We start from the raw sequence: 11,483 nt of genomic DNA on the forward strand, positions 1-11,483 counted from the left end.
CAAGGGACTTTCAAGAGTCTTCTCCAACACCACGGTTCAAAAGCATCAATTCTTCTGCGCTCAGCTTTCTTTATAGTCCAACTCTCACATCCATACATGACCACTGGAAAAACCACAGCCTTGACTAGATGGACTTTTGTTGACAATGTAATGTCTCTGCTTTTTAATATGCTGTCTAGGTTGGTCATAACTTTCCTTCCAAGGAAGAAGTGACTTTTAATTTCATGGCTGCAATCACCATCTGCAGTGATTTTGGAGCCCCCAAAAATAAAGTCACTCATTATTAGAGAAATGCAAATCAAAACTACAATGAGATACTACCTCACATGGACAGAATGGCCCTCATCAAAAAATCTACAAACAATGAATGGTGGAGAAGGTATGGAGAAAGGGGAACCCTCTTGCACTATTGGTGGGAATGTAAATTGATACAGCCACTATGAAGAACAGTATGGAAATTCCTTTAAAAACTAGGACTAAAACCAACATATGACCCAGCAATCCACTCTGAGGCATATACCCTGAGAAAACCAAAATTGAAAAAGACACATAATGCTCATCGCAGCTTTATTTACAATGGCTAGAACATGGAAGCAACCTAGATGTCCATTGATGATGAATGGATAAAGAAGCTGTGATACATATATACAATGGAATATTACTCAGCAAGAAAAATGAATGCATTTGAGTCAGTCCTAATGAGATGGATGAACCTAGAGTCTCTTGTACAGAGTGAAAGAAGTCAGAATGAGAAAAACAAACATTACATACTAACACATATATATGGAATCTAGGAAGACGGTACTGATGAACCTATTTGCAGAGCAGCAATGGACAGAGAACAAACGTATGGACACAGCTGTAGGGGGAGGAAGGAGAGGGTGAGATATATACAGTTGTATCTCAATAAAATGGGAAGTGAAAGAAAACTGCAATGAGCTTCAAACAATACTTCCCAAAGAAGGTGACTGTTTCATGCCTATACCATGCTATACCACAAATGACTGTTTTCTTTAATCCCCAGTAGGCTATAGGGTATAAAGGGAAACAAGGGTAAAACATATTATGAGCTAAAAGTGCAACAGCTGTCCTCAGAGCAAAAGGCTTCCCTTTGGAGAGAAAGAGGATGTAGCAAAAGCCTAAGAGTACAGCTGCAAATGATAGAAGGAAAGAAATACACAGTCCAAGTTCCCTAAAATTATCATACTGGGATACAGGGGCAACCCAGATGAGGTCTACTGCATTAGAGCTACTACAGAAGTACAAAACGTCTTCTTAACCCCAGCCTTGTACACCAATTCCCATACACCTGACTTCTTAGAATCTCTACAGCATCCCTTTGCACACTGAGCTACCACCCCATTCTCATCAGCACCCCAGGTGAAGGGTGGCGAGGGCCTTCATGTTTTTCTCTGCCCTGCATTGCAGCAAAAAATTATATACATATAATATATATGCAATATTTGTATATAATATATACAAATATTATATATATAATATTTTATAAATAGTGGCCCTCTGGCAAACCAAAAAGAGCAGTCACACATTAGCCAGAATACCATCTAGCTAAGTAATGCTAATCTCCAATAAAATCAGAGGGGTGAATTTTGAAGAAATATCTACATATTTTTAATGCTGATAAGCAGTTCATGAGATGACTTAGACATCTGCCACTCCTTCCCTCTACTTTTGAGAGGCTGGACTAAGAAATCCATTGATTTTTCTATCAAGGCAACTCTTGTTACACTTTCTTTCACATCCTCTTGGCCTCACCTCTTGATTTCAGATGTGGCTGCAGTGAACAGTTCTGTACTGCCTTCTATTCACGTAGAAAGAGCAGAGCTTCTGCTCAGAAAAGTGTCTTATGCTTTGTGCTGTGAGGCTTCTTTGACGCCATAACATGGGGGCTTCCCCGATGGCTCAAGTGGTTAAAAAATCTGCCTGCAATGCAGGAGACACGGGTTTGATTCCTGGGTTGGGAAGATTCCCTCTAGAAGGAAATGGCTACCCAACTCCAGTTTTCTTGCCTGGAGAATCCCATGGGCAGAGGAGCCTTGTGGGCTACAGAACATAGGGTCACAGAGAGTCAGATACGACTGAGCATGCATGCACAAGACCCTCAGGGTAGCCCATTCTGTACTCACACATGGGCAGCTGGAAGCAGGTGGAATACTAACATCCTCAAGAGTAACCTGCATCAACATAGGATGAGAGCTGACGAGTTAGATGCTACCATCCTCCACCATAACCATCTTCAGACAGATGAAGTTCAGGCAAGTTCATCCCAGCTGCCTCATACTGGTTTCTCCTAGTTTTACTCTCCCTGATCCTTTCCTCCTGCTTTCTGGGATCACCTCTCCAACTGCACACATGTCATATCTTCAGGCTTTTTCACAGGAAATCATCTAAGACATCAAAAGCAATGCTCTTCTATCCTTCCACCTCTCCCCACTTGTTTACTCTCTCCTTCCTCCATAAAGGATTTCAGATTCGTGGGAGGGCTCTGAGTGAGGTGTGCAGCAAGGGTGAGAGTCAGGTCCCCAGCTCTAAGTCTGGCAGCTACCAGTGCTGGGCACCCTTGATTTTAACAAGGATCATCTCTGAGAGCATGAAGGTCTGTAATGAAAATCATTCAAGGTCTTTCAGATAGAGAGGCCTTATTGCTCACATACTCATTTGGGCTTAGATGCCTGGGGCTTATTTTTTCATCGAATTTATGGGATGCAAATCCATAACTTTTTAAATACAACTGGCAACTTCTGCCAGTTGTGAGAACTCCAAACTTTGGGTCATCACACAGTATGCTTAAAAACTCTCTGGATGGGTGGAGCACACAATACTAGAAGCTGAGTTTGGAAAAAAGTGGGTGCTTTACCAGAGACCACAGGGCAAGCGGTCTGTTTATGACCCAGGGTAATCTGAGCAGTGTCGACTACCCCAACCCCACTCACAGCACCTTTCTTCCTTTAGTGAAAGAGTCTACTGTCATGGAAGCTATGAGGGTAGAATCGGCTAAAAGAAAAACTGCTGGTAACTTCAGTGTTTTCTGCAATCCCTCCCCACACCCGCACCCACCACCACTCCCCGCCCCCACCCCTACTCCCCGCCCCCACCCCTACTCCCGGCCAAAAAAAGAAAAGCCATGTATTGCTAAAATAGTCTGATGGCTCCAATTCTACCATTTGTTCTTCCAAACATTTACAATGTCTGTTATTTAAGAATACATCAGTTTTTACCAAAAATGTAAATAAAGGCAATCAGTATCCCCCTGTCCAAATCTTTAATGTCAGAAAAGTTTGAGTACAATCCTTAACATTCAAATGAAGTTTTTTAAATAAAGGAAATAACTTTCAAATATTATTCCTTCAGTTCAGTTCAGTTGCTCAGTCTTGTCCAACACTTTGTGACCCCATGAACCACAGCACGCCAGGCCTCCCTGTCCATCACCAGTTTCTGGAGTCCACTCAAACCCATGTCCATTCTGTCAGTGATGCCATCCAACCATCTCATCCTCTGTCATCCCCTTCTCCTCCTGCTCTCAATCTTTCACAGCATCAAGGTCTTTTCAAATGAGTCAGCTTTTCGCATCAGATGGCCAAGTATTGGAGTTTCAGCTTCAACATCAGTCCCTCCAATGAACACCCAGGACTGATCTCCTTTAGGATGGACTGGCTGCATCTCCTTTCAGTCCAATGGACTTTTAAGAGTCTTCTCCAACACCACAGTTCAAAAGCATCAATTCTTCAGCGCTCAGCTTTCTTTACAGTCCAACTCTCACATCCATACATGACCACTGGAAAAACCATAGCCTTGACTAGACGGACTTTTGTTGGCAAAGTAATGTCTCTGCTTTTGAATATGCTATCTAGGTTGGTCATAACTTTCCTTCCAAGGAGCAAGCAACTTTTAATTTCATGGCTGCAATCACCATCTGCAGTGATTTTGGAGCCCCAAAAAATAAAGTCTGACACTGTTTCCACTGTTTCCCCATCTATTTACCATGAAGTGATGGGACTGGATGCCATGATCTTTGTTTTCTGATTGTTGAGCTTTAAGCCAACTTTTTCACTCTCCTCTTTCACTTTCATCAAGAGGCTCTTTAGTTCTTCTTTGCTTTCTGCCATAAAAGTGGTATCATCTGCAGATCTGAGGTTATTGATATTTCTCCCGGAAATCTTGATTCCAGCTTGTGCTTCCTCCAGCCCAGCGTTTCTCATGATGTACTCTCATGATGTACTCTGTTAAATATGCAGGGTGACAATATGCCACCTTTACATACTCCTTTTCCTATTTGGAACCAGTCTGTTCTTTCATGTCCAGTTCTAACTGTTCCTTCCTGACCTGCATACAGGTTTCTCAAGAGGCAGATCAGATGGTCTCTTAAGGAGACATAAAACTCAAATGATACAAAAGAAAAACTGCAAGATATGGTCAAATATGAGCACAGTGTAAGGTTTAAATCAGCCAAATAAGCATTTTTAACAATTATATGCTTCACAGGCTAGAAAGGATTATTAATCTCAGCCACTGAATATTTATTCAGTAAGCAAATTTAAATTTAGTTGATATTTCTAAATCTATAAACTAGTAATATCTTTTTAAACTAGCTGCAATATTATTCCATTTTAAAATTAGTTAAATTTTTAAAGAGAAAAATGTCTATTCCATTTTACATCTCTTTGTCTCAACATAGAATATTTTAGATATTTACAAATCTAAAAGAAGATGCTATGATTTTATACAACATGGTGTGATAATCTTAACATCATCAATACAAATAGGTTCACAATTAAAACATGTACTTTGAAATGTTGAAGCACATCCACCTAAAATATTTCTTTGGAGTTTTTTTTTTTTAATCTGAAAGAATCCTTAACTTCCAAGTATTAGAAATCTTCTCTGTATGAAGCCACTCACTTTCCATTTCACAGTTCATTCTGAGATTTTCAAATATGTTCCAAAACAAATAATGTCTGCTTTGAACCTCCAGTTACACTCAACTTCCAGGAATCACCAGAATATAACTCAATGATATTAAACTCAATATAATTATTTGACAGTAAATCTTACTGCAGTAAAATCTAATCTGTCCAGCACTTGATTAGCTGAAAATGTCTCTTAACTAACTTTTCCACATGACAACGATAATTTAACATCAAAATCATGAAAATGCCAAGATCTAAAAAATCTCCTGTAGCTAAAAGTGCTAGAAGAGACATCTCTTCAGAAACCAAGTTAGCTATTCTCATTTTAAACTCAAACTGGGGCTCAGAGAGATAAGTGACTCTGCAACATGCATAGAGCCACTAGTGAAAAACCTGTAATCCAACTCTGTGTTTCTCGACTCTAGCACTACTTCTGCTAACTCATCTTCACAATTCTTTTCTTCAGAATACTCAAGTATTCTGCACATACTAGGTAATTACAGCTTACAGCTCCTTTATTAAGACTGCTATTTTCCCTAAACTATATACCTCCTAGGTATTCTCCATCAGAAAAGAAATGGAGCACAGAAATTTTTAATCAGAAATTCAGTAACTTATTCGCAACTGTGAAAACTAGTAAACAACATTATTACAAAAGCAATAAAATATGTGCCATATATCATATACTAACGTATATATATGGGATCTAGAAAGATGGTACTGATGAAATTATTTGCAAGGCAGCAATGGAGACACAGATACAGAAAACAGACTTAGGCACGTGGGAGGTAGAAGGGAGGAAGAAGGAGAGGGTGGGATGTATGGAGAGAGTAACATGCAAACTTACATTACCATATGTAAAATATTTAGCCAATGGGAATTTGCTGTATGAGTCAAGGAACTCAAACCAGAACATATTTGAAAATCTCAGAATGAACTATGAAATGGAATGTGAGTGGCTTCATACAGAGAAGATTTCTAATACTTGGAAGTTAAGGATTCTTTCAGATTAAAAAAAAAAACTCCAAAGAAATATTTTAGATGAATGTGCTTCAACATTTCAAAGTACATGTTTTAACGGTGAACCTATTTGTACTGATGATGTTAAGATTATCACACCATGTTGTATAACAATCTAGAGGGGTGGGATGGAGAGGAAAGTTGGAGGGAGGTTCAAGATAGAGGGGACGTATGTATACCTATGGTTGATTCATGTTGATGTTTGGCACAAATCAACACAATTCTGTCAAGCAATTATCATTCAATTAAAAATAAATAAATTAAAAAAATTTTTAAGTGATGAGATATTGGTAAATTACCGTAGACAACTGTGGTAAAAATCTGACTTGCGTCTTGGATTTTTCTTTGCTGGGAGGTTTATCCTGCATGAAAAAACACACACACAAACCAAACTGTTACTCTCTTAATGCTGAAATTGATTAATTCAACCAAATGTTATTGAGTGTTTAATATAAAGTAAAACATTACCATCTAAAATATATTAAAACATACTTTACAGATAGCAGGCTATTGTGTACAGAAAATCATAAGAAATCTACAAAAGATTATTATAGTTAATGAATATTCAGCAAGATCACAGGATTCAATATTAATACACAAAAATTGTATTTCTAGATGCTACAATAACAGTGAACAAATAAAAACTGTACTTCCAGATGCTAACAATGAATAATCCAAAACTGAAATTAAGAAACTAATTTACAACAGTATTGAAATAGATAAAATATTTAGGAATCAATTTAGCAGAAGTGCAAGACCTAGGAATGGAGAAGACTTCCTGTTATTAATCCTTAAGTGCCATCTTATCTCTGTTGGCTTCCTCCCTTAACCTTGCCCACACCTCTCCAAATGGTCCTTTTATAAACTTTCTTCAATTTAACCCTTCTAAGCATGCCATCTGTTTCCTGTTTGGTTCCTAATATAATTTTCAGTTCAGTTCAGTCACTCAGTCGTGTCCAACTCTTTGCGACCCCATGAATAGCAGCACGCCAGGCCTCCCTGTCCATCACCAACTCCCGGAGTTCACTCAGACTCACATCCATCTAGTCAGTGATGCCATCCAGCCATCTCATCCTTTGTCGTCCCCTTCTCCTCCTGCCCCCAATCCCTCCCAGCATCAGACTCTTTTCCAATGAGTCAACTCTTCGCGTGAGGTGACCAAAGTACTGGAGTTTCAGCTTTAGCATCATTCCTTCCAAAGAAATCCCAGGGCTGATCTTCAGAATGGACTGGTTGGATCTCCTTGCAGTCCAAGGGACTCTCAAGAGTCTTCTCCAACACCACAGTTCAAAAGCATCAATTCTTCAGTGCTCAGCCTTCTTCACAGTCCAACTCTCACATCCATACATGACCACAGGAGAAACCATAGCCTTGACTAGACGGATTTTACATTACCAGAATTAAAGCTGCTTAAGAGTTAAGGTCTTCCTTAAGTTAGCTTTTATTTTGATTTTCAGATACTGGTCTATTGGAAGAGATATTTTAAGCCTGGTGTAATCCAAATTTAACCATTCTGATGAAATGACCAGAATCTATGAATGTGCCTGGTTAAAATCAACAATAATGTTATGAAGTTGTCTGGTTTAATCAACTACCGCCTCTCAAAATTTAATAAGGTTGACTTAAATATAGTTATAATATGTTCTGAGTTATGGTTGTTAAAATTATCACCAAGCTGTTGGCTTCATACCCAACTGTTTTACTCTCATCTCCTTTTTAAGCAATAACATAAAGAAGATAGGATGAAGGAAAACACAATGAGCATATAAATGCAAAGCTACTTAATTTCACAACTAGAAAAAGTACTTGGGTAGAGATAGGCTGACAGTTTTTCTCTCTTCTTTGCCCACAATCTGTAGTGGATTTTGGGGGGTGGGGGGGGGGCGCTTCGTGCTCTTTGGATATTTGTATTTTTAAACACTGGAAAGTTCTTCAACTGAAACTCAAAATGCCTTATGTTTTAAGTAATTTTAAAAATGAAATGAGCAGTTGCGAGAGATTTATATTTCTGGTAAATACCTAACTTAAGAGTTCAAATTGCTATTCCTGAAAAATGCCATATCACTCTAAACCTTCCACTAATGAGCTGAACATATTAAAATCTCCTTCAGCAAATATGATTTTACCACCTGCTCACTTTTCAAACTAAATGAATACATAAGTAAATGTCACATAAAAATGGCATTTCTAAAAGTTTAATCCATTCTGTTTGTTTCAGGTTAAAATATAAAAACTTCCACCCTTTCAAAAGGAAAATTATACTCAAACTTAGCATAAATGAAAGTATCAAGAGTTTTTAAGTTACAGATCAAAGCAGTGAGAGAGGTACCTCTGCTGCTTAAAAAAAATATAGTATATAGAAAATGTGAATAATTCTAGACATGCTTATGCCTGTTCTTTCAAAAGCCCACTGCTTTTTCAATAATATAGGTTCTTTTGCAGGGAGGGAAGTGTAATTTCCAAACATCACTTCTATTAAGATAAAGCAAAACTTAACTGCCAAATGGTTTTTAGTGGAAGCTTTTTAGTTGTAAACTCGTCAATTGGGGCTTTGTGAAATAACAGCTATTGAGAAATACCAGTGCAAATATCCTAAATGTGTATTTTAAATTTCTACACCATAGAATACGATTCAAGATTAGCTCAGAGACTGATGCAAGCATCAAGAAAATATTGATTCATGTAATCTACAACTCAATGTTACTTTTAACATTTTCACAGTAAACTCTAACACTACCACCACCCCCCCACCTCAAATATCATAAAGCCTTGTAAAGGAAAGAACTATAGTTCAGTGTCAAACCAAGAAGCTAAGCAAAGTTTGCAGGCTTAAAAGCAACTGTTTTCCGTTCAGTACCCGGAGGCTTAGAGGGCCTCTTCCATACAAGCTGGGAGTTAACCATTGTTTTCTAGCTAGCCCCGAATAACATCCACACTTAACGTCTTCCTATTTTCTTCTGACATTTAACAGTTCAATCATTGTTCAGCATCTGTTTACAGCTACCCTTCAATTCAATAAACAGTTCCGTAAAGTAACTACTGCAACTATGTTACAGAGCAAGGTTCCTTGGCCACAGGCAGAGCAAGCCAAAACAATGAGACTGGGAGGTTTGTGGCAAAAACAGGGCTTAACTCACAAGGAAGCCAAGAAGGAGACAGGACAGCAAATCTCAAAACTGGGGGCTGGGATATTCATGGGAGAGCAGCAGGGCCTTCGGAGGAGGCCAGGGGATCCTAGTGCCTAGGGAAAGGTGATTGGGAACTGGTGTGGTAGGCGTCGTAATTAGTTCTGTGAGTGCTAAGTTGCTTCAGTCGTGTCCAACACTTTGTAACCCTATGGACTATATAGCCTGCCAGGCTCCTCCTCTTGCCAGGATTCTTGCCAGGATTCTCCAGGCAAGAACACTGGAATGGGTTGCCATTTCCTCCTCCAGGGGATCTTCCCTACCCAGGGATGGAACCTATGTCTCCTGTGGCTCCTGCACTGCAGCCAGTTCTTCATCATTGAGTCGGACACAAGTGAGCGACTGAACTGAACTGAACTTCATCACTGACCCACCGGGAAGGATCTGGGGCTTCCGCGGTGGCTCAGTGATAAAGAATCTGCCTGCAATGCAGGAGCCACAGGAGACATAGTTTCCATTCCTGAGTTGGGAAGACACCCTGGAGAAGGAAATGGCAACCCATTCCAGTATTCTTGCCTGGAGAATCCCATGGACAGAGGAATCTGGTGGACTTCAGTCCATGGGATCGCAAAGAGTCGAACAGGACAACATACTGACTCAACAAGAACAAACAGGGTCTAAGAGTGGAGTTGTCAGCCCTCTGATGTCAAAAGGTCACCAAGCCAGATAACTTGCACATGGCCAGTTGCAAGGTCAGCGAGCCTACCCAGTCTTAATGAGCTCAGACATAAATAGACAGAGCTGATTCCAACCTCCTAAAAAACAACTCTGAGCCTGCAAGTCTTTTGTGACAAAAATTAAAAGGGAACTTGATGAGTGAAGCCTGATGAAATGGATTTGACTAACAATGATTAGCCAAGGTTTTGATGCTTTTGAACTGTGGTGTTGGAGAAGACTCTTGAGAGTCCTTTGGACTGCAAGAAGATGAAACCAGTCAATCCTAAAGGAAGTCAATTCTGAATATTCATTGCAAGGACTGATGCTGAAGCTCCAATAGTTTCACAACCTGAATCAAAGAGCCAACTCACTAGAAAAGGCCCTATGCTGGGAAAGATTGAAGGCAGGAGAAGGGGATGACAGAAGGCGAGGTGGTTTGAGCGATCTCCAAGAGATGGTGACGGACAGGGAAGCCTGGCATGCTGCAGTCCTGGGGGTCGCAAACAGTAGGAGATGACTGAGTGACTGAACAACAACAAAGTTTTATATTCTGGAGAAGGGAATGGTAACCCACTCCAGTATTCTTGCCTGAAGAATCCCATGGACAGAGGAGCCTGGGGATCCTCCTCCAGGGGATCTTCCCTACCCAGGGATGGAACCTATGTCTCCTGTGGCTCCTGCACTGCAGCCAGTTCGTCATCACTGAGTCGGACACAAGTGAGCGACTGAACTGAACTGAACTTCATCACTGACCCACCGGGAAGCCCAATTAGTTCTGCGAGGTGTAACTAAGATATACACATGGATACAGTCCATGGGGTCACAAAGAGTCAGACACGACTGAGTGACTAACACAAGGTTTTATATGCATCTTTTGTTACATGCCATGGGAATCTTGTCCTAAGAAGAAATTCCATTTGACACTGACCACACCATGGTATCTTATATTATTTGAATTTCATAATATCCTTAGAAGGAAGGAATAGTTGTTCTGATTCTTCCCTTCTGCATTAAAGAGAGAGAAGACAGATCAAGTGATTTGCCCAAAATTGCACCGCTATGAAGGGGCTTGTATTCCAATCCTAGAGCCCAAATCAAAGGCAATTCCCCACCCGGAGCTTTCCCCACCCAAACACACCCACCATTAGTACAATGGGAGCACTCTGGAACTGTAATTTAAACTACTGACGCACTGCTCCACTGACGTGTTTGGTTGTTATGACAACAACAAGTACAAACGATTGGGAAGAGTACATATAAAAGTTTTCACCGAAAAATCTCAGTATCCCAGAGCACAAGTGCGATAAAGAAGCTGTAACCCGCGGCGTCACACTTGGGAAGTCCGGCAAACCTAGGCTTCTATCACTTTTGAAATACTAGGGAAGCTTCGCCGCTGGGAGGAGCCTACCCAGGGGCCAACCTCTCACCTGCTCGCTGCTCATGGCTGCAAGGATACGCTGGCGGCACCGGGTGGCTCCTGGATCGTTCCTGCCAGCGCCCCCACGAAACTCCTCGGAAGAGAGACAAGACCCCCGGCGACACGGCAGTCTCTGCTTCCTCCGCTCCGGGGCCGTCTAGCGTCCCGGCTGCGTTCGTTGCTAAGCAACAGACCCGCGCAGGTTCCTTTTCCGGTCATCTGGTGCTCCCGGACCGCACTGTGGAACTAGCAGCGCGTTCCAGTGGGAGGCACTTTCCA

General features: G+C 40.7%; 1 protein-coding gene across 1 annotated transcript in view; it reads right to left on the minus strand.

The window, feature by feature from the left end:
* Positions 1-11,229, minus strand: part of DNAH7 (dynein axonemal heavy chain 7) — a 254,731-nt gene extending 243,502 nt beyond the window's left edge. Inside the window, exons 1-2 of the mRNA XM_052658581.1 lie at positions 11,215-11,229; positions 6,245-6,307 (exon numbers count right to left, since the gene is read on the minus strand). Of these exons, the coding sequence (XP_052514541.1) occupies positions 6,245-6,307; positions 11,215-11,229 (78 nt within the window). The remainder of the gene's footprint in view (positions 1-6,244; positions 6,308-11,214) is intronic.
* Positions 11,230-11,483: the final 254 nt, after the last annotated feature.

The sequence above is a fragment of the Budorcas taxicolor genome, chromosome 2 (genome assembly GCF_023091745.1).
Source record: "Budorcas taxicolor isolate Tak-1 chromosome 2, Takin1.1, whole genome shotgun sequence".
Taxonomy (NCBI): domain Eukaryota; kingdom Metazoa; phylum Chordata; class Mammalia; order Artiodactyla; family Bovidae; genus Budorcas; species Budorcas taxicolor.